Below are 24,148 nucleotides of genomic sequence, written 5' to 3'. Positions count from 1 at the left end.
GCAGTTTTATTCCTACAGAATTGGTACTTTTACTACAGAAAGCTTAGAAATGCAAATGAAACCTTTCTTCAAAATTTTCTTGCCCAGAGGTTTCACATTTCTAAAACCTGATTTACCACAGTGTCCTAAAAAGGATGAGTATGTGTTTATTTTTATTTTACATGTAGAAACTATGAAGCATAGAAAAAGAATAACTCGGGCTGGGGATGTGGCTCAAGCGGTAGCGCGCTCGTCTGGCGTGCGTGCGGCCCGGGTTCGATCCTCAGCACCACATACAAAGATGTTGTGTCCGCCGAAAACTAAAAAAAAAAAATATTAAAATTCTCTCTCTCTCTCTCTCTCTCTCTCTCTCTCTCTCTCTCTCTCTTCAAAAAAAAAAAAAAAGAAAAGAAAAAGATTAACTCAAAGGCCTGAACTCCTACTTTGTGAATTCTAGCTCTTCAGTTCAGTTATTCTTAATCTTGGCAGCATGTTAAGATGGCTTGTGGAGTTCTTAAAATTTACCAGTTATATCCACCACCTTGCATTTTCTCAGTTAGTCTCGCCTGATCTAAAACCTGAATACCCTTATTTTTGTAAGCCCCCCAGGTGATTCTAATAGACATTCAGAATTGAAATCCACTGAACCTACAGTAAGCAGCCCTCTATAGTCTTATTTTCATCTGTAATTCAGCTGTCCACAAGTAGCTAAAGCTCAGTGATATTTATGCATTTGTAGTAAAGACATAATGTCTCTGCAATTATTATATATTTATCTGAAACCCAGTGTCCTAACAATACTGTATAAATGACTACATTCCAACCAATATAATCTGTCTCTGTTAGATTAAAAGTATATCTTAAACTCAAAGCTATAGGGTCTGATCCAAACAGTTTTATGTTCTGGATACTAAATGGACTAAAATAACTATTGTTCTATTATTAGGGTACAAAAAGTAATATATCCTATAAGAACACCAATCAAGTCTTTGTTTTGAAAAATGTTTTACTTAGCTTGGGTTGCTTAGCAACCTTGTTTTCTTACAAAGGTTCCTTGTGCAGAAAAGATATAATTTAAATTATTATTTTTGCTTTCAGTTATCACAGAGGAATCTTTGTATTTAGATTGGATTGTGTTTTTACATGTCAATAGGAGCGCTGAGCACAGCCTCATAAAAGTCACATGTCCAGTCACTTTCAGCAAGCATGTACTAGTTAGGGTCATTTGTTTTACAACAACTCATTACGGGATTTTTTTTTTTCTCAGTCTTTAGTATAAAGTGAAATTTATTTTGATACCTGCTGAGACCTCAAAACTGGCAAACAAGGGGCTGGGGCTATAGTTCATTTGACAGAGTGCTCGCCTCGCATGCACAAGGCCCTGGGTTCAATCCTTAGTACCACAAAAAAAAAAAAAAGGGCAAATAAGATATCTTCAAAATGCTCTCAGTGTTTTTAGTTTTAGTGTCTTTTCCCCAATTTTACCTTTTATTTTCCCATTTTTATCTTGAAACTCAAAAGAATAATATATATTTGTCTTTGATCTCTAATCTCAAAGCGCTAGCCTAACATATAGAGAATAACTTGAAAATAGACTAACCTTTATTTCTTAGAACTCTGTTAAAGAAAACACTTTATAGAATCTTTATGAAAAAGAAATCCTGCTTTTAAAACTTTTCCCGTTTTTCTCTCCAATGTGTTTTTCCTCATTTTTATATTCCTAATATTCCCCTAGTGCTTCCTTTGTCCTACTTCTGATACCTCTCTTGAATTCATTTTATTTCTAAGCTTCCAGTGTTGTATTTTGTTTGCTTCAGCTCTCCTTTGAAATAATTATTAACAATAAAATCTGTCAAACTGAATGAACCATATCTTCTGGTGAATTTCACCTCTGTTGTTGTTTAAAATAGGAAGTTTCTAACAACTAGCCTAGAGAAATAAAATGTAGTAAGGAATAAAATTTCATTTATGTAAGATGAATAAATTCTAGAGATGTACTGTATAACATTGTACCTAGAGGGTGCAGTGGCTCAGTGGTAGAGCACTTGCCGTACATGCTTGAGTCACTGGGTTGATCCCAGCACCACATAAAAATAAGCAAAATAGGGGCTGCAGTTGTGGCTTAAGTGGTAGAGTTCTGCCTAGCATGCATGAGGACCTAGGTTCAATCCTCAGCACCACATAAAAATAAAGATATTATGTCCACCTAAAACTAAAAAATAAACATTAAAAAAACTATAAAAATTAGCAAAATAAAGGTATTGTATCTATATACAATTAAAAAAATAAAAATTAAAAAAATGGTACCTAGAATAATGATACTATTTTCTACACCTATAATCCCAGGGGCTCAGGAAGCTAAGGCAGGAGGATCATGAGTTTAAAGCCAGCCTCAGCAAAAGAAAGGCGCTAAGCAACTCAGTGAGACCCTGTCTCTAAATGTGGCCCAGTGGTTGAGTACCCCTGAGCTCAATCCCTGGCACCCTAACCTCCCCACCCCACCCCCGCCCAAAAATAAATAAATAAAACGTTAGGGCTGGAGATAATATAGCTCAGTGTAGAGTGCATACTTAGTGCGAACAAGGCCCTGGACTCATTTCCCAGCACTGCAAAAGGAAAAAAAAAAATAGTGTGTGTATGTGTGTGTGTCATGTTAACTGTTCTTATCACAATAATTTTTTTAACCACTTATTATGGTACTAGGGATTGAACCCAGAGCCTTGTATATACCAGACAAGCACTCTACCACGAAGCTACTTCTCTAGCCCCCGCAAAAAAAGGTTTTTTTTGTTTTTTTTTGGATGAACAAACCAGTATATACTACATTGTACCTGTCTTGATAACCTACATATAATTTTGTAGCACTTACAGAATAGATGAAGAAATACATAATTATTGAATGAATAAAATAAAAAGAAAAGTCACTTTGCTAAATCATTTTCTTTTCAAAACATTCACTTCCTCTTTAATGTAATTTTTAATAGATGTAATAGATGTATTTTTAGCAGAATTCATTAGTAAAGTTTTACTAACAAAAAACAATGTAGAGAAGGAGGGGAAGACAGTACTATATCTACTTCATTTTTATGAACTCACCAAAAATGAGAGAACAGTAGTATTTTGGATTTAAATTATACTATTTAAGTAGTTACCTTTAAAGAAGAGGAAGGATAAGTGCCTTTTCATGCAAAAAGCTGTTCAATTTTATGCATAAGTAAAGTTTAAAGTATTTGTGGTACTTCCTCAGCCTTTCAAATGAGTTTCTATTGTTGAAAATATCCAGAGTATTTCTCCTGCACCTCTGTATTTTGTTTCTTAATTAAAACAGTCTTTTCTTTATTTGCCTTTTTGGGTCATTCTGATTATGGGAAAAAGCAAATCAACTATAACCTCAGTACCCAGAGATAATCACTGATAGGTTTAGTGTACTTCACTCAGTTTTCAGTGTACACATATATATGAACTTCAAGAGAAATTATTTTTACTGAGCATTTTATTTTCTAGGCTAGGTTGTAGCTCAGTTGATTAAATGCTGGCCTGCATGTATGAAGCCAAGTTCAGTCCCCAGCATAACACACATACACACACACACAGAAAAAGGCATTTTACTTTTTGTTTTTTGTAGAATTTTTAAATCATGTGTTCTTGTTGTTTTTTATTATTATTAAACTATGAAAATACATGGGTTAAAATATAAAAATTCTGTCTTATTAATCCATTTCCCTTTCTGGAAAAAAACAACTGTTCATCAGCATAAGAACTGCTCAGTTTGGTGTGTATCTTTCTAACATATTTATTGCTTTTCAATAAGATATGTGAAGTAATGTGATTTGAGGAGAGAGTGTTGGTAGGTTGCCTTTTTTGTTTGTTTTGTTTTTGTTTTTGTGTTTTTGTGATGCCAGGGATTGAACCCAGGGCCTTGTGCATGCGAGGCAAGCACTCCACCAACTGAGTTATAACCCCAGCTCACTTGTTTTGTTTTTGAGGTGGGAAGATTAGTGGTATTTTATTTGTGTCACTGAGTTTTTTTACATATGTGGAATCTTTTCATGAATGTTTTATTCTGGAACTTGCTTTTTTCATTGAAAATTATGCTTAAACATCTATCTATGGAGTATCTGAATTTCCTTTTAGATTGAAATAGAGAGAAATTAGCCTGAGTAAGAGTCTCAAAGGTTAGGGTAAGGAATTTTTTCTTTAGTAAAATAACAAGGAATTGTGGTTTCTGAAGCACAGATATATATGATAAAGTCTGTCTTTAAAAACGGAATTAGTGCATAATGGATTTTGATTTGGTTTTGAAATGGGAGAAAACCCCAAATAGAAAGACATCATAACATATGCAGCCTCAGCTGTAGTGGTGGCAGTAGGAGTGGAGTCAGTCTAAGATGCAATTTGAAAGAAAAACAAATATTTGGTGATACTAATACAAGGAGAGTAAAAAGAGCCGGGTACAGTGGCACACGCTGTAATCCCAGCAACTCAGAAGGCTGAGACAAGAGGATCGAGAATTCAAAGCCAGCCTCAGCAACTATGATGCCCTAAGCAGCTCAGTGAGACCCTGTCTCTAAATAAAATACAAAATATGGCTGGGGATGTTGCTCAGTGGCCAAGTAACCCTGAGTTCAATCTCTGCAACCCCCCTCCCCTCACCAAAAGAAAAAAAAAAAAAGAGGAAAGAATGATTTGAGATTTCTTGATGGAATATGTCCCACTAGAAACAGTAGAATGTTGGGATTAAAAGTGAATATAATTCTAATTTGGATACATTTACTTCTATACATATTAAAGCTAGACTTAGCAAACTTTCTATAACAGACTAGCTAGGAAGTATTGTAGGCTTTCCAGAGTATGACACAAAATTTTGGTTACTATTTAGATATTTATATGATGAGGAAAAAGCAATTTTTCCAATAATGTGTATTGACAAAATTCAAAATTTAGTGGTAATTTAGCAAAAAAGATTTATTGCTAATGAGAAGAATGGATTCAATGGCAGATAATATTTCTTAATTGTTGTTCAAAGCCAGCATTCCCTATCATCAAATGTTCATCTGTTAAACCATTCTTAGCTTTTAGGCCATACAGAAGAAGGCAGTCGGTCAGATATCACCCACATGCCAGTTTGCCCACTCCTATACTAGATGATGGACAGCCAACAAAAACAGATCAAAGGGATATAGTCACCAGTAAAGGGATATATAAAAACCAACATAGAAAGAGATTTCAAAGATGGACCGTCGGATGTTGTTGGGGGGAAGATCATTAAGGGGAAAAAATGAATATGACCACAAGATGTCATTTGTAATTTTTGAGATAGTATGTAGAAAGTAAAGGACTCTTAAGAAGAAAATAACAAATTAGACAGCTCCTCAAGTCTATGGGTAAAAGATTATAATTACTGCCAGACATGGTAGCCCATGCCTATAATCTTAGCAACTTGGGAGGCTGAGACAGGAGGTTCACAAGTTGAAGGCCAGCCTGAGCAACTTAACAAAACCCTGTCTCAAAATAAGTACTAAAAAGACTGGGAATGCAGCTGAGTGGTAAAGTACCCTCTGAATAGGAGAGAGGCAGGGGGAGGACTATTTTGAAAAATAGAAGAAAAAAATTTATTCATAAAGTATGTAATGGGATAATGAAAAGCATTTTTTAAAAAAACAGGAAAAAAGAACTCTCTAAATCATATTTTCTACTGTTGAATTCTTCAATTTAGAATTTTATAGCTTCTATCACTCAAGTAAATTTTAAGCTTTTCTAAATTTTTTTAATCCACAGTGATTTTCCTTTACTGCCCATGAGTTTGAATGACTGTTCACAAACTTGCCCTTCGTTAGATATTTCTTCAGGCCACAGATAACCTAAATAACAAGCAGTCCCCTGAGATAATTCAGCCTACTTTAGGAAGTAGAAGGGGTCTATGTCGAAAGTTTCTCTCTGGCATTTCCTGAGAATGTTTTATTTTGTGAATAATTTCTGGGGCATGGTAGGTGACTGGTTTCTCTATCTTATTTGGAGTCAGTGATATTATGAGATATGTTGAAGGATACCTACATCCTCCTGTCCTCTGTTTTGAGACAAAGTTGAGTAATAGGAACTGGATTTATCCTTCTACCTAACTAAAATGCCAAAATAGTATATGAAACAGTGGTTTTCAGGCATTTACTATTAGGCAGTGAAGGACACAAACAGAAAAAGAAACAAAAGAATTGTCTTATGTTTGGTCCCTGCTCACTACCTATACAGTAATTTCTCAGTTACAGCTCAAAGAAGGGAAACCCAAGCAGACAGTCTTTCTAAATTAGGGGATGAAGTTGGGACTTCAAGGGCTGGAGTTTACAGGGCAGATGAATAGAAGAGAGCTACAGAGAGATCTTTGGAGACTCACAGAGGGACCCTCTTCAGACTTAGTTGAGTACTGACACACATAAGTGCACAAAACCTACCCGGTGCCAAGAAAAGAAGCACTCAAAAGGATCACCAGGGCAGGAATAGTTTGTATTCCTATCAGTCAGAGTCAAAAACCTCATAACACACAACACAAGTAGGATACTTAAAAGGTGGTGGTGGGAAATTAGTCCTAGATTTAAAACTGCCCTGGTCGTGCCTTAAAAGCATAAAAGAAAAACCTGAAAGGATTAAATCTTTTTCATGTAATTTAACTGTAGTCCAGAACAAAACTAAAATATTGTTATAAAATATAAGAGTGTCCAACACCCAACAAGGTTAAATTCCCAAAGCCTGGCATCCATTCGGAAAGCACCAAGAATGAGAGGGCTCAGTGGTACAGTGCCCCTGGGTTCAATCCCCAGTGTAAAAAAAAGAAAAAACTTTAAAAGCCATGGTGGGCGGCTGCAGGTATTGAGGGAACATATTACATATGGAAAAACAAAGATAATAATGTCAGCAGACTTCTAGTTAGAAACAATACAAGCAATCTAAGCCAAAAGACAATGGAGCAGTACCTTCATTTGAAATAGTGAAGAAAAGGAAAAAAAAAAAAAAACTAGCATTCTGAACTAGTATAAATGTTTTTCAGAAACAAAGGTAAAATACTTTCAAGGACACAAAACCTGAAAGAACTAATCACCAGCCAACTTGTACTGCAAGAAATATTAAAGGAAGTTTTTAAGAGGAAGACAATTCCAGATAGAAATTAGCTATATAAAGAAGAATAAAAATGAAAAGGCAAGTGATACACTGGCTTAAAAATCAAAGTATCTGAGGCTGGGGTTGTGGCTCAGTGGTAGAACGCTCGCTTAGCACATGTGAGGCGCTGGGTTCGATTCTCAGTAACATAAAAATAAACAATAAAATAAAATATTGTGCCCAACTATAACTAAAATAATCAAAGTATCTGATAAAGGACTTTTGTGGAGAATATATCAAGAATTCTCAAAACCAGGGGCTGGGATTGTGGCTCAGTGGTACAGCACTTGCCTAGCATGTGTAAGACACTAGATTGAATATTCAGCACATAAAAATAAATACATAAAATAAAGGCATTGTGTCCATTCATAACTAAAAAATAATTTAAAAAAAAGAATTCTCAAAACTTAATAATACTTTGGAAAACAGTTTAAAAAGTTAAATATATACCTGCCACCTGATCCAACTATTCCACTTTTAGGTATTTAACAAGACAAATGGATACTGGAAACAACCCAAACGTCCAACAACAGGTGAATGGATAAACAAATTATATTTGTTACATTTATAAGTAGAATATTCTTTATAATAAGAATTAAGCTGGGCATAGTGTCCCACGCCTTTAATCCCAGTAGCTCCAGAAGCTAAGGCAGGAGTGCAAAGCCAACCTCAGCAAAAACGAGGTGCTAAGCAACAGTGAGACCCTTGTCTCTAAATAAAATACAAAATAGGGCTGGGAATGTGTCCCAGTAGTCGAGTGCCCCTGAGTTCAATCCCCTGTACCAAAAAAATAAGAATTATCTACTGATAAGAACAAAATGGATGAATGAATCCCACAATTTTAAGTGGGAAAAAAAGACAGATTTTTAAAAAAGATAATATGGATACCAATTTTTTCCATTTATTCAAAAAGGATAGAAAATGCAATTTAATCACTGGTGAAAGCAAACAGATCAGTGATTGCCTGGTGCCAGGGGGCTGGGAAGAGTCAATGGGGGAAAAAGGGACAGTAGGATTACCAATGAACAAAATTTTCAGGGTTGGTGGTTTATCAGATTGCACACTTTATTTGCAGTTTATTTTCCATCAATTTATTTACCTCAGTAAAGCTATAAAATAATCTTGGGCTTTTTTCAGATAAATTAAGCAGAGATTAGTTTAAAGTGAAGAGAAAGCTGTAAAACTAACAGATCATTAAAATAAGAATATTTGTACCAGTAACATGCCATCTAACTGAGAGTTAAAGGTAGACTCACAGCAAATGATTTTAAAAGCTGTTTAGAGTAGCATATTGAAAATGAAATGTCAAAGTTTAATCAGAAAATGTTTTAAAAGGCAAATGCTTAAAAATAGCTTCACAAATGTATAGAACCTTTATGCAGAAAACCATATTGTGTTGAAAGCCAGGGATGATAGTGCACACCTGTAATCCCAGCAACTCCAGAGGCTAAGGCAGAAGGATCATAAGTTCAAGGACAGGCCAGCCTTAGCAAACTAAAAAAGGATAGGAATGTGGAAATTGTTGTAGAGCGCACCTAGGTTCGATCCCCAATCCTACCAAAAAGAAAGAAAGAAAGACTAAGGAAAAAAGAAGGAAGACTATCTTGTTTGTTTGTTTGCCAATTTCATGGTTTCACTGGGGTACAAGTCAGCAGAACTCCTCATATTGTCATATCACTTATTCTACAATAGGTGAAATTTATATTAAGAAAGTATGGGGCTGGGGATGTGGCTCAAGCGGTAGCGTGCTCGCCTGGCATGTGTGCGGCCCGGGTTCGATCCTCAGCACCACATACAAAGATGTTGTGTCTGCCGAGAACTAAAAAAAATAAATAAATATTTTTTAAAAAAAGAAAGTATGAAATGATATTATTCTGGCTTCTTTTTTAAAATTGTTATTTCTAAAATGAGATGAAGCAATCAGAGGAATAAGACAAGTGTTCTTTAGCTGTGTTACATAGACAGGTGAGCATGGTTCTTTATGTCAATACAGTTTTATGATGTCAGTCTAGGAACAGAGTTAGAAAAGACTAAACTATTGCCCAAAAGAGCAACATAGGATATCAACTGTACTAAAACTAAAATTATTGTTTGGCAGATATCTTCTACCACTTCAGTGAGCCACTAAAGTGATATCCAACAGGGCCACTAATGCAGCTGCCAATGAAGGCTGGTTCGTCCTAGTGGGCTGTCAGAATATGGCCCTTCTCAAAATCACTCATTCTCCAGGAGCACCAGAGACATCATTATGGTTGATTTTGTTTGATGATACCTGCCCTCCAGTTTCTCAAGCCAAAGACATATTTCCTTAAAATGTGTAACATAGACTCTTTTGGGTCTCATGCAAGTACTTGTTTAAATACTGAAGAAGTTCAAAGCTCCTTTTTATTTAAGGGAGGATTGCTGGAAATTGAACCCAGAGCCTCATGCATGCTAAGCACTCTTTTTTTTTTTTTTTTTAATTGTATGTGGACACCATAACTTTATTTTATTCATTTACATGGTGCTGAGGATCAAACCCAGTGTTCTGTGCTATTTTCTTTTTTTATTATTATTATTATTTTTTTTTTTTTAGTTTTTCAGTGGACACAACATCTTTGTTTGTATGTGGTGCTGAGGATCGAACCCGGGCCGCACGCATGCCAGGCGAGCGCACTACCACTTGATCCACATCCCCAGCCCTATGCTATTTTCTTTTCTAGAATATTTAAGTGATTTAAAACTGTGGCTCATTGCCTACTCTGTTTGCTTTGAATTGTTCTTGGGAGAGATTAGTAGGGACCTGGAACTCAATTTTATAATTCTGAAACCTGATTTGTACTCATTTACTTAAGGATAATTTTGCACACACACACACACATACAGAAAAAAATGTTTTACACTAACTAAAATGAAAACCTACTGAAGCACTAAACTGAAATAGTAGTCTATAATTTAGTAATATGGATTATATTGTTCACCTCGGTGACCTGAATATTCTCTTCCCTTTTCTGGGTGGTTTCCTGTCACCCCATATGTCTCAGAACTTGAGTAAGCCATATTAGCATGTGCCTAGTGAACAAAATCAGAGTAAGGGGCTCTGCACTGGCCCAAGAGAGCTGTTTACATGGTTTGGAAAAAAAAAACAACTAAAAAACACCTTTTACCCAGTGAGAACTGTCTGTTTTCCTCAATATGAGCACATTCTCAGACTCTCAAGCTGTATTATTTCCATTGGTAGCTAATACTCATATATTCCAATCATAATATTACCAAATTCAGAAAATATTGTTTTCATATTCAGTACCCAAATCACTTTGTATAAAATTCTCCCTTTACATTCCTTTCTTTTTCTCTTTTATTGAACTGTACTGAGCGATTCTCACTTTAACAAAAAAAAAGAGAGAGAAGCAAAATTTTTTTAAAAATTTTATTTTTTAGTTGTAGTTGGACACAATACCTTTATTTTATTTATTTATTTTTATATGGTGCTGAGGATTGAACCTAGGGCCTCACATGTGCTAGGTGAACGCTGTACTGCTGAGCCACAACCCCAGCTCCAAGCAAAATTTTTTAATTCATATTAATTGGGGAATTGTCCACCTGGCCTGAATTACACAATTCTTTGTTAATCTTTTATTATGGACTTTATTTTATGTATGGTGCTAGGGATTGAAATAGGGCCTCAGAAATGTTAAGCATATGATTTACCACTAAGCTATACCCCTCAACCTCTGGACGTTTTTAAACATATATAAATATGAATAGGGGTTGGAAAGTCAACAGGGATACAGCTGAGTGGTAGAGCACTTGGCTAGTATGTGTGAGGTGTATTGTGAGGTCCTGGTTCAATCCCCAGTACCACCTAAATAAATAAACAAAAAAGAATGAAAGTGTACTGACCACCCCCCCCCAGCCGCTAACAGTTTCAACAGTTATCAACTAATGACTAATCTATTTTTATTTACATCTTTACCTCTCCCTCCCATATTATTGTGAAATAAATTCCAAGTATCCTATTATTTCATTCATAGTATTTCAGTATAGGTATCCCTAAATATACTATGACACATCCTAAAACATTTTGCAGTTAATCTTATTTAAATCAAACATATCCCTTAAGTATTGCTTGTGTTCTTAAACATTTGTCTTAGAGTTTCCATAACCTCAATCTGACTGGTTGCTTCATCATGGTGTCATTTGAAATGTCTCCCTATTTTCTGTGTATTTCATTCATAGAGGGATCTAAAATAGAATTTTTAATTCAATTACATGAGATACAAGTACAAAAAATATTTCAGTTGGTTAAGAAATAATGTTTTTGCCAGGCATGGTGGCACCCATCTCTAATCCCAGCAACTTAGTAAAACCTAGTCTCTTTTTTTTTTTTTTTTTTTTCTTCGGCGGACACAACATCTTTGTTTGTATGTGGTGCTGAGGATCGAACCCGGGCCGCACGCACACCAGGCGAGCGCGCTACCGCTTGAGCCACATCCCCAGCCCCAAAACCTAGTCTCAAAAAAATAAAAAGGACTGGGAATATGACTTAATGATAAAATGCACCTAGATTCAGTCGCTAGTACTGCAAAAGAAAAGATATGCTGCTTTATTAAATAAAAACTCCCTTAGTAAAAAGAGAAGACTAAAAAAAGATACAGCTAATGGGGATTTAGATATAAATTAAATTTCCTGATAATTTGCAAATTTTATACTATTCTATAACTTTAAATTACTATCCTGAAAGAATTTGCTGAAAAGAGGAAACTGTATAGAGACATATTATGACAAACCTTATTTATTTGAGTCTCAAAGACTGGCTGTTCAAAAATATAGCCAAATTTAATGGTTTTATACTAATTGCATTTTATTATTTTTAGTATTTATGTTAGAATACATTAGAACATGTTCTATTGCCTCCTTTATTCTTAGTTCATTTTCCAAGAAATAAAATAACTTTTTGAGTCTGAATAGTGTCAAATTGCATATTCTCTTTTAAGTAGCTCAGTGAGATCCAAATGCATTATTTTTTAAAGTTTATTAATAAAGTTTACTATTTTTAAAATAATTATTTGAACAATACAAAAGATATTTAGAATAATTTTTATAAAGCTATAAGAGTAATAGATTTAAGAGTTGGATATTTTTAAATCAGTGCCATAAGCATACAGTAATATTTATTCAAAAAAGTAATTATAATTTACAGAGAAAATATTAAAATTGGGTTTGACTTATTACCTACCAATTTGAAAATATTTTTAGTTGGATTGTTTATTCAAAGACTCTTCAGTCATCATCTTGTCATTGTGTTTTGTTTTTGTGTTTGGTTCTCCCCCCATCCCTAGCTCTTCAGTAGGCTACTTACAACATCCAGGATCAGAACAAGTACAGTTTCCTCAAACTACTTCACCATGCAGTTCCCAGCAGCTTCAAGGCCACCAGTGTGCAGGTATGAATAGATTACTGAAAAAAGCAGGTAATAGTTTGTCTATTTGAGAAATAGTTCAATTAATGTCCTTTGGTATTTCTACAAAAATGTTCTCAACTTGTGCTTGGATATAGTCTGGATGTTTGAGTGCCATGCTGAATCAAACTTATGGCATGCATTCCACGCCTTCCTTTATGACCCCTGCTATCACTCTGCTATCCTGATTGACATTCTCCAGGGTCCTTTCCTAGGCCCTCTTCTCATTACTTTCCAAGTCTCCTTAGATAATCTAACCAGCCCTGAGACTTAAAGATGTCTGTTTTTTGCTGACAATTCACAAATCTTATTTCTGCTAAGATCATGTAGCCAGCTGCCTACTGAACATCCTACCCAGGTATGTCAAAGACACATTAGACTCAGTATTTTCCTCTTTTTACATACTTTACCTCACCCTCCAACTAGTGACCAAACAGAAATTTCAGAATCATAATTAACTTTTTTCTACTGTCTTCTGTCCTTTTCTTTTTTTGCTATATTGACATGGTACTCAGGTCTTTGCACATACTAGACAAATGCTCTACCACTGAACTGTATCCCCAGCCCATTAAGTCATTATTTCCTCAAACCTGATACCTTCTCTCCTTCCCCACTACTGCTAAGTGGTCTGTTTGTTCTCCCCATCCCCCATATCTTATTTGCAGTAATTTCTTAAGTGTTTTATTTACTTTATATTTTCCTCACTCCCAAGTTTTCCTCCTCCCCAAAACACATACCAGGAATTTCAAAAATGATTGTCTTGAAACAGAAATCTCTTCATGCCATCCTCTGAACAAAAAACCTGAGTGGATTCCCAATGTAAACTCCTTTTCAAACAAGCCTCCTACTTATACATATACATTCAAGTCATACAAAACTTTGTTTTCTTGCTAAACGTACTTTTGCACCTGTTCGTCATTCTGCCCTGTTGCCCATTCACCATATTTCTCTGCTTGCCCGAGTCTTTCTTATCCTTAAAGTTTGAGAGTTGGAGATATAGCTCAATGGTAGAGCATTTGCCTGGAATGCTTAAAACTCTGGGTTGAATACTTAGCACCACACACACAAAAGTACAATATAATTTATTCCTGAATCTTTCACAGCATTTTTTTTTTTAACTGAGAATCATCCTTAAAGTTCAACTCAAAAAAAAAAAAAAAAAAAACACCTTTTTACAAGGGCTTTTCCCAGTCTTTGAGAAAATTTTTTCTTGCTTCTAGGGAAACTTAAACAGATCTTTATATTGGATTTTATGTAATGATTTATTGACAAATATAAGCTTCTGAAAAACAGATAAGCAATAAATATTGATCATCAGTAAATGATTAATAGTGGCTATGTCTGGCATAAACCACTTTGACCGAGGAAAACCTTGAGATGTCTCGAAGGAGGCAACCTTTCCCCTAGTTGTTTAGATAGTCAAGTTAGTTCTATATCTAGGGAACTGGAAATCATCTTTATGGTCACAACAGTACAAACTAATGTTCTGGTGTCAGGACATGAAATTCTAACTCACAAATCTATGGTCAGCATCAGGTGAAGTACTTGCTTGATACCAGTTGTGCTGCAGTACCTGTCCACTAGAGACATAAATCAAGATAGGGAGATACAGGGCTAGGGCTCTGCTCAGCGGTAGTGCACTTGCTTTTTATGTGTGAGGCATTGGGTTCAATTCTCAGCAACACATATAAATAAATAAAATAAAGGTCTATCAACACCTAAAATAAAAATCTTTAAAAAAGTTAGGGAGATACAGATATAATAATCCAATTATCTCTAATGTACAGTTAGCAAAATGTTTTAACACACACATTATCCTCACAACTCTATGAAGTCATCCAGGGAAGCCTTCCTAGCCTCCTTTCTCAGGTGAGAGAAGAGATGAAATAATTTTCTTGAAGTCCAAGGATATTTCGGAGTACTAAAATTGTGCTCTCTGACCTCATGTCCCAAACTTTTTCTGCTAATTCATTCTCTATACAGATAATGCTTTATTGTCCATGTTTCTTAAGAGTATTAAATTTTTGCAAAGTTTTTCATTTAGAATGCCTATTTTTTAATTTATTTGAAAAATTAGCGACTTTTGTAGATCATGTATGTTGTAGTACTGTACGTAAGATCCTGTTGGGGTAATTAGGCTCTCCTAAGTAATATAGGCCTTTATTTTTAGGTTAAGTGAGTTGTGTAGCCCTAGAGTGTTCATTTTAATGTCTTTTGAAACACATAATGCTTGTAGCATAGCTACAAGCCTTTAATTTGGCTTGCATATCTAATAATAAAATTATTTTCAGAAATGTGAAATCATTGCTGTTATCCTAATGATCAGAGATACCAGCTAATATACTGATTGTAGTGTCCTAATTTTGATTTTCAGCCATGCCACCACCACCACCTGGTGGAGGAATGGTGATGATGCAGCTCAGCGTACCAAACAATCCCCAATCTCGTGCCCACTCTCCTCCCCAGTGGAAACAAAATAAATATTACTGTGACCACCAGAGAGGGCAGAAGTGTGTGGAATTTAGCAATGTAGACAATATTGTCCAGGTAAGATGCTTTTGTTCATTATCACTTTGAAACTTTGCTTTTTTTATCATGTAAGATCAACTTGTGCCTTGACACTGAATCTGGAATTCTTTCAGACAGAGAATTTTGAACATTTTCTGCATCCAGACATTTATTTCAGTATTCAAATAGTATTTGCCAATTTCTGGATAAAGTTTAAAAAATCAGAAGGACCTGGGGGTGTAGCTCAGTAGTAAAGAATTTACCTAGTATGCATGAAGCCCACCCAGCTCAGGAAAAAAATAAAATAAAATAAATTAGATCTAAAGTTTTCTAAAGAAAAAAAATTGAGCACTTACCCTACCATTCCCCCTTGAGCTATATTTTAGTGTAACCAAATAGTCAATGAAGAAACATTCTTCACAGAAGAATCTAGTTAATAAGTACAAAAACAATGGTAGAAGCAGAAAAATTGACATTTTAGAACCCTATCAAAATAATGGATCAGGTAGGAAAGCTGGTGGAATGAGGCGAACATCATTACCCTAGATACATGTATGAATGACTGCACCTGTGGTGTGACTCTATATCATGTACAAGAAGAGAAATGAAAAGTTGTGCTCCATTTGTGGATAATGACTCAAATGCATTCTGCTATCATGTATAACTAATTAGAACAAATAAAAAATAATGAATCAGGAAAAAATCATTAGCCAATATTAAAATCATTTTTAGGTAGAAAGTTCATGGAAGACTTTAAAGTAGATGAATTAGGCAAACAACATTGAACCTACTGATCAATTATACTCACTGATCATTTATAGCATTACTAAAAGTGGATCAGCCACACATTATTTACCTTTTGATGTTGTGTAAGAGGAAATACATAACATCATCACCACTGAAATACTTTTATCAAAAAATTTGAACCAGAGCCAGGCCTTGTAGAAAAATACCCTTAAGTGTATTTACTGAAAAGAATAAGATTATATCTACTACCCAGATGGTAGTTTTAAAATGCCATATCAGGCTGGGGTTGTAGCTCAGTGGTGGAGCACTTGCCTAGTCACGTACAAGAGGCCCTGGGTTTGATCCTCAGCACTACATAAAACTAAATAAATAAAGGTATTGTGTCCATCTACAACTAAAAATATTTTTTTAAAAAATGCCATTGTTGGGGGCTGGAGTTGTAGCTCAGTGATAGAGTGCTTGCCTAGCATGTGTGAGGCACTGGGTTGGATTCTCAGCACCACATATAAATAAATTAAAATAGAGTTATATCAACAACTAAAAAACAAAATTTAAAAAAACAAAACGCCATTGTCTACTAAAAGAACCAGAGCTCCTCAGAAAAATAATGGTTGCCAAGATTTGTGCAGAGGAAGTATAAAATGGGTCTTGAGGATACAGGATTAGGCTTCAAGGTTTGGAACATAAAAAAGATATTGTTAATTTCCTGGTTTTGTTGATTCTACTGTGATTATATAAGAAAATGTCCTTGTTTTTAGGAAATAGACACTAATTATTTCAGCAAAAGAGAGAGTATCCAAGTATCCAACTCGAATTATTCTCAGAAATATATATATGTATATGTGGGGGGGGGGGGGGTATATATACACATATATATCATATGCTATATACACACACATAGAGTCATGTGCCACATAACAATGTTTTAGTCAACAACATGCTGCATATATGACATTGGTCATATTATATTATAATGGAAAAGGATATGGCATAAAACACTTGCCTAGCATATTTGAGTCCCTGGGCTTCATCCTACACTGCCAAAACAATAAATACATTAAAAAGTTTTGAGTTACAAATGTAACTCAATGGTAGAGCATTTGCCTAGCATACACAAGGCCCTAGGTTCAATCCCCAGCATAGCAAAAAAAAAAAAAAAAATTACTATGGAACTGAAAAATTTCAATCACCTAGTGACATTTTAGCTATCTTAGCAAACTCTTAGGATGTTCACACAACAGTACAATCACCAGATAACACATTTTTCAGGATAATCCTCATTGTTAAGTGACTCATGAATATTTTTACAGGGAGAAAGAAAACAAATGCAATACATTTTTAGCATCATTTAGGAAATCTGGGAATTCTTTATGAGAGGTTAAACTTTTTAATGGGGGAAAGAAAGATTGGGATAAGTATATATATATATTCTTGCTTGCAAAAATATCAACAATATTATTGCCAACGTATAAAAGCAAATTTCAAAAATAAAATTTAATCTGTTCCCATTTTGGTAAAAAATGGATATATGAATGCATATGTATAGAAATGGTCTGTTACTCATGTTGATCTTTGGGAGTCGGAAGATATGTTTGGGTTTTTTAAAACAAGTACATATTTATACTCAAGAGGAAGAAGAAATTTTGTCCAAAAGGAAATTTGCAAAAAGCGTGCCCCAGTAATGCTGACCTGTTTTCTCTATGTACTGTAATTACAGCACAGCCCTCAACTCAGCAGTCCCATTATTTCACCAGCTCAGTCGCCAGCACCAGCTCAGCTGTCCACCCTGAAAACCATCCGTCCCTCTGGACCACCACTTTCCATCATGCCCCAGTTTTCTAGACCTTTTGTCCCTGGTCAGGGTAAGTGCATCAGAAACTAATCACAGCTTCAGAGAATTTTAGGCATCCAATCCCAATCATTTGGTAATTTATCTTGATACTGTTACTTTTCTGTTTCCCACAAAACTGCATTTTCACCTTCCCTCAGGCAAATCTGCTTATTACCAGACACTCTTCTAGCCTTGTTTTTGCTGCTAAATACTTTCACAGCCAGGCATGATAGTGTACTCCTATAATCCCAGCAACTTGATTCAGGAGGGTCGTAAACTCAAGGCTAGCCTCAGCAACTTAGGGAGACCCTATCTCAAAATAAAAATTAAATAAGTAATGGAGGGTCTCAGGCCTCTGGGTTCAATCCCCAACACCACCCCCCAAAAAAATTTTTTTTTTAATTCAAAAATGTATTCAGCAAACATTTTTGTTTGCCTTTGAGTACCAGGGATTGAACTCAGGGGCACTCAACCACTGAGTCACATTCCCAGCCCTATTTTGTATTTTATTTAGAGACTGCATCTCACTGAGTTGCTTAGCTTTTGAGGCTGGCTTTGAACTCGAAGTCCTCCTGTCTCAGCCTCTCAAGCCACTGGAATTACAGGCATGCCATAAATATTTTTTAAAAAAAGATTAATGCACACAATGATTTACTTACAAAAGCATTTTTCCTATAGCAGAAAAGTTAAAAAAAACAACCTAAATTTTCAACAATGAGGAATAAGTTATAATATAGCTGTACAAGAAATACTGTACAGGGCTGGGGATGTGGCTCAAGCAGTAGCACGCTCGCCTGGCATGCGTGCGGCCCGGGTTCAGTCCTCAGCACCACATACAAACAAAGATGTTGTGTCCGCCGAAAACTAAAAAAAATAAAAAATGTTAAAATTAAAAAAAAGAAATACTGTACAACTGTCGAAAATTCATGGTTTAAAGAATCATTTAAAGGAGAACTACTGGGCTGGGGCTGGGGCTCAGTGGTAAAGCGCTCACCTAGCATACGTGAGGTCCTGGGTTCGATCTTCAGCACCACATAAAAATAAAGGAATAAAAAAGATATTGTGCCTACCTATAACTAAAAAATAAAATATTTAAAATAAAAAGAACTACTCACAATATATTAAGTGATTTTAAAAAGCAACATGGACATTTCAAAAAAGGTATACGCATGTTTGTTAGGCCCTTGAAAAGGTACTCAATGTGGTTCGTCATTAGGGAAATAAATATTGAAACAAGAATGAGCCAGGCACAGTGGCACACACCTCTAATCCCAGTGACTCTGGAAGCTAAGGGAGGAGAATCTCAAGTTTGAGGCCAGGCTCAGCAACTTAGCAAGACCTTGTCTCAAAATAAAAATTAAAATAGGCTGGGGATGTAGGCCCAGTGGTATAACGCCCCTGAGTTGAATTCCAAGGAGGAAAGGATAAGGAGAATTTACCAAAAAGGAACTAGAGAAAACTCTTTGGAAAATAGGAATGTCCTTGTATCTTTTTGGAATCATGGTTACATAGATTTTTTTTGGTACTGGCGATCTAACCTAGGGTGCTTTACCACTGAGCCATATCCCATAACCCTATTTTATTTTTTATTTTGAGACAAGGTCCCCCTGAGTTTCTGAAGGTCTTAGTTGCTGAGACCAACCTTGAAATTGTGATCCTCCTAGTTCAGCCTCCCAAGTTGCTGATTACATGTGTGCGCCACCATGCCAGGCAGTTACACAGACTTGTACAATTGTTAGAATTTACCTAGTTTAATAATTAAAATGTGCATTTTGCATGTTAATTAGCTCAGTTTTTTTAAAGAATTATAAAATGTACTTGCATGTAAAATGAGCCACACACTTTTATTTTCTCCTTTGTAATTCTCTATTCCCGAATTTTCTACAAAATTTTACTTTAATATTCTAGAAAAAGAAAGCTTATCATTAAAAAAAGATGAAATGGTATGTGTCATATAGTCTGGTATGAATGGCCTAAGTGCATTTCTGCATATATGGTGGTATACATGATCTAGTATGAATACCCCAGAGGACTGCCTCACCCACCTTGTAAGAAAGAGTCTCTGTTTATTGCTGACCACAACTTAACATATTTGAAAAGAATATTGCTACATGTGACTAAATCTTGGGTATCTTTATTTAGGAGGTACCAGAATTTTTAAGCATCTTTCTCTCTATTCTGTTTTAAATTTTGAGCCTTATTGTTCAATTTCATTATTGTAACACTCAATTATGACTTCTTCATAGTTATTTTTTTATGCATCTCCAAAATTTAACATTGCATCTCTGATCTCAGTGCTAGTCCCTTGTTATACCTGCCCTTCAGCAAGAGTTTAGAGTATGTCATGGGTGTGTCTTTTTCAGGAGCTACCCAACAATCTTGACCTGTTCAACTAAAGGAGCCCATGGAGTGGCAAGAAATCTATGCCTTGATTTTCTGTGTTATGAAGCTATCTCCTGAAAATTTATTTAAATTTTATTAAAATTTTACTTACTTTTTTGATTGGATAATACACTGACATGGTTCAAATAACAACAAATAGTTTTAAAGTATATAGAGAAGTTTCTCTCCCATCTGTTCCTGCCACCCAGTTCCTACCACTCATCCTTCATAAGCACTGTTATTTTTCTTTTCTTTTTTCTTTTCTTTTTGCAGTGGGAGAGTACTGGGGTTGTAACTTAGAGGCACTCAACCTCTGAGCCACATCCCCACCCCTATTTTAAATACATGAATTACCTATACTTGCTTTACTCTATCAAATATGTTTCCCCTCTGTATCTTGTTTTTTGAACAATTTCTAAAATTCTGGTGGGGAGGGGGAGAAAAGGAAACTGAGAAGTGCATTATAACTGAGAGAAAACTGTAAAAATGTTTTTGACTTTCAGGAGATGCCAGGTATCCATTACTCGGCCAACCTCTGCAATATAACCCTCCTACTGTTCTGCATGGGCACATTCCAAACCAACAGGTATGAAAGGCAGCTCTATAACCTTTTTTGTCACAGAATCCCATATTCCTTTGTCAGATATGGGGCACTGAACCCACCTGTTGGTACTGCCTAAGAAGAGCTGCATGTCTCAGCCAAATGATTTATACCTGTTAGCTCTGAGAGCAAAAGCAAGAGAAGGCAGTGGTACTTGGCTGAGCAGTGGCTCACTAGTACCACCCAAAGAAGGGGCCAGGTGGCTAAGGGTTGGGGCACCTTTGCTTATGAAAGAGTCAGCAAGTGAGCAATCATATACCATTGCTGCGGAGCAGGATCCAGAGAGCCTTGGATTGATTTATTTCTGCAGGAATACTAAACCCTAACCAAGTTTACTAAACCCTAAAACTTAGGTGCTAAGTTTTTAAGCACTACAAACACATTTTTCAGCATTATTAAACTTATTTCTCAACTATTTGTGGGCTTCCAGGGTCAGTCTGGCAGCAGGCATGGAAACCGAGGAAGGAGACAAGCTAAGAAAGCTGCATCCACAGACCTTGGAGCAGGAGAAGCAGGTATGTCCCTGAGGGGCAAGTGAATGTGTGTCTACAGATTGGTGACAGTTTTAAAATATATCACACCACAGAAATGGGCTTTCTTTTTCCTATAATCCCATAGAAGATGTCCCAGGAAATTATGCAGTCTCCAAGTTAGGATTCTTGAATATGTTCTTTTAACTCTGCTTCATTTTAGATGGGAGAATATGTATAGTAAAGTGCAGGTGGGTTTAGGAGCAATGAAGGGGCAACAGAGAGAAGAGGAGTCTAAGAGAAGCAGGTAGAGTTCAGCAGCCTCTGTGTTGTTTGAGAAAGGGGTTGTCTGAATGAACCATTTAGGCTTTTCTGTGGTGTAGTGCTTTCACATTTATACTTTAATCTTCTACTCAACAGCCTGGGTTGGTTAGGGCAAGGGTTATCTTTATTTTACAATGGAAACATGAAATTCAATAAAAGATTTGCCTGATATTACCTGATTTAGAAAAGTGTTGCATGTACTTGTGAAACTATCAGTGAGGACTTTGAGATCAGCAGCTTAGCACTATTAGCTCCATACCCCTGGCCTAAGTGGTGAATAGGAATGATTTAAAAGATGGCCATAGCCATAATGGTATAATAGCCATAATTATGGTGCATGCCTGTAATCCCAGAGACTTTGGAGGCTAAGGCAGGAGGATCGTGAGTTCAAGGCCAGCCTGGACAACTTAGCAAGACCCTGTCTCAAACTGAAAAATGAAAAGGGGCTGGGAGTGTAGATCAGGGATAGAGTGCCTCTGTATTAAATCCCCTATACCAAAAAATAAGTAAATAAATGAAGGAATATCATGTCAATTATAATTTTGTGATTTTGAATAGTTTCAGAAAATTTTCTTCATTACGTATGTTGTCTTTGGGTCTGCAGTACTTTTTATCTAACTTTTTTGGTAACAGGGATATATTAATTCTACCTTTTCCATTCTAGTTGTTGGGAAGGTCTTAGAAATTACTGAGCTACCCGATGGAATAACTCGCATGGAAGCTGAGAAGCTTTTTGGAGAACTCTTTAAAATTGGCGCCAAGATTCGATGGCTCCGGGACCCTCAGTCCCAGCCACGTCATCACCCCCTTTGTTGTGGCAGCGGGGACAGCACTGTCAACCCTGAGTGCTCTAAACCCAGTGACTTGGCCTCTACATACACCGTCTTAGCCACGTTTCCCTCCATTTCAGCTGCACAGAATGCATTGAAGAAACAAATTAATTCAGTTAACAAGTTTAAGCTGAGAACAAGCAAGAAGCATTATGACTTTCACATTTTGGAAAGGGCAAGTTCTCAGTAACAGAGCCACCTTTGGACCTTTCACCTCCATGATTCCCCTTCCCTCTCACATATCTGATTGGCTTGGTATTTGGAGCTTCTGTTAACGTTTTTTAGAGTCTCCTAGGATGTGTGGTCATGGTGTTATAGCTTTTGAAGAAAGGCCAGTGTTCCAGCAAATGGGAGGGGGAGAAAGACACATTTTCCCTACTGACTATAGGAATCCACACCGGAATGATACAGAGTTAGCAGCTTTTCTAAGGAAATGCTGTCAAATGCCTCCTAACTTTTATAGTTATTTTGTTTTATATTTCTGAATTCTTGTATCAGATCCAAAGCTCTATTGTACAGCAAATTATTATTCAAAATGATTATAACCAGTTGCAACCTGTATTTCTTTTTACAACCAGCACAGTATGACCCAACTAAGAATTTGGGGGAAAAAGAATGCAGGAATGGAAGAACCAAGCCAAAACCATGTACTATCCCTTTGGGGGCCTGAGGGTGCTAAAGAGAGCCCACAAATAGATTTCTCTTCCCCTGAATCTCTAAACACAGAAACATTTTCCATAAAATACAGAATTCTCCTATAGGGTCCCTTCCTTATTCACTTAGATAGTATGAATGTTAAGTGTAAAGTAAATTATGTTCTTGATGCCTCTAAAGCAAACCACTTAGATTCAAAGGGGAATAGGAATCATCTTAGGCAGGAAAATATTTCCACTTTCTTTTATAAGTGTCACTCCAATAACTAAATGCCACTTATCTGCATTCCCCTCCTCGTGGATTTTTTTGTCACCTAAGGAAATACATTTGATGAGTGCTGGAAACTTGAGTGGTTCAAAATTTTTCATTGTTTGCAGCAGATAACTGGACATAAAGATTCATTGCACTTATGAACAAGGAACCTTCTTTTTAATTTCTGTGTAATTTGCAAGGCTGTACAATGTGTGCTGATGCAAGCCTTTTTCAGTTCAAGAGAATAAATGTTTACAAAGATAGGCCCACTTTGTCTTTCTTTTTAATTAAAAACATAATCAGGCAACTGAAAATAGAACATTATGTTTGGTTATATAAATAATTTTTTTAGTGGTAGTTGGACCCAATATCTTTATTTTATTTTTATATGGTGTTGAGGATCGAACCCAGGGCCTTGCACATGCTAGGCGAGCGCTCTACCTCTGAGCCACAACCCCAGCCCCAGATAATTTGTTTTTAGCGTATATTTTACACACAATTGTCTAGTTTAGCTCAAATGCTTCACAGATGTTTTTCTCTATTGGTCAGTCAAGCATAGTCAGTCACACAACTGGAATATCCGCAAGGTGGGGTTTGCCAGCTTCAAGTTTTCTGCAGCTGGATTTGCTCCTATACCATACCAAGAATTTACTGTGAAACTGAAGATACTAAGTGTCACTCACTTTAGAGCATTGACAAAGTCCCCCCAGGACCCCAGTGAATGCCAGGGCTCCCCCTCAGACTGGCACATCCCACTTATGACTATTGTACTCTCAAGATCAGAAGTTGGAGCTTCCTTAGAATCTTTTCAGAATAACAAGCCCTATCAAAGAGAAAGAGAATGAGTGAGGAATTATGAAAACACTTCTAAGGCCTAGTGAAATCTTTTTTAATTAAATTCAAAAATCATTACAAACTGGGTGTGGTGTTACATTCTTAGTCCCAGCTACTCAGGAAGCTGAGGCAGGAGGATCACCTAAG

At 36.1% G+C, this 24,148-nt stretch overlaps 1 protein-coding gene across 7 annotated transcripts in view; it reads left to right on the top strand.

Annotated features, from left to right (window-relative positions):
* The window catches only part of R3hdm1 (R3H domain containing 1), a 94,836-nt gene extending 71,406 nt beyond the window's left edge, over window positions 1-23,430 (top strand). For all 7 annotated transcript variants that reach the window (XM_071619225.1, XM_071619222.1, XM_071619224.1 and 4 more), the window contains 6 exons: window positions 12,450-12,553; window positions 14,943-15,115; window positions 17,541-17,685; window positions 20,540-20,622; window positions 21,068-21,152; window positions 22,096-23,430. In XM_071619225.1, coding sequence (XP_071475326.1) covers window positions 12,450-12,553; window positions 14,943-15,115; window positions 17,541-17,685; window positions 20,540-20,622; window positions 21,068-21,152; window positions 22,096-22,451 — 946 coding nt within the window. In that variant the 3' untranslated portion in view covers window positions 22,452-23,430. The remainder of the gene's footprint in view (window positions 1-12,449; window positions 12,554-14,942; window positions 15,116-17,540; window positions 17,686-20,539; window positions 20,623-21,067; window positions 21,153-22,095) is intronic.
* The last annotated feature ends 718 nt before the right edge of the window (window positions 23,431-24,148 follow it).

This window comes from Marmota flaviventris, chromosome 11 (assembly GCF_047511675.1).
Source record: "Marmota flaviventris isolate mMarFla1 chromosome 11, mMarFla1.hap1, whole genome shotgun sequence".
NCBI classification, from domain to species: domain Eukaryota; kingdom Metazoa; phylum Chordata; class Mammalia; order Rodentia; family Sciuridae; genus Marmota; species Marmota flaviventris.
The sequence above is the reverse complement of the archived record's forward strand: the minus strand, read 5'-3'. Positions and strand labels throughout refer to the sequence as shown.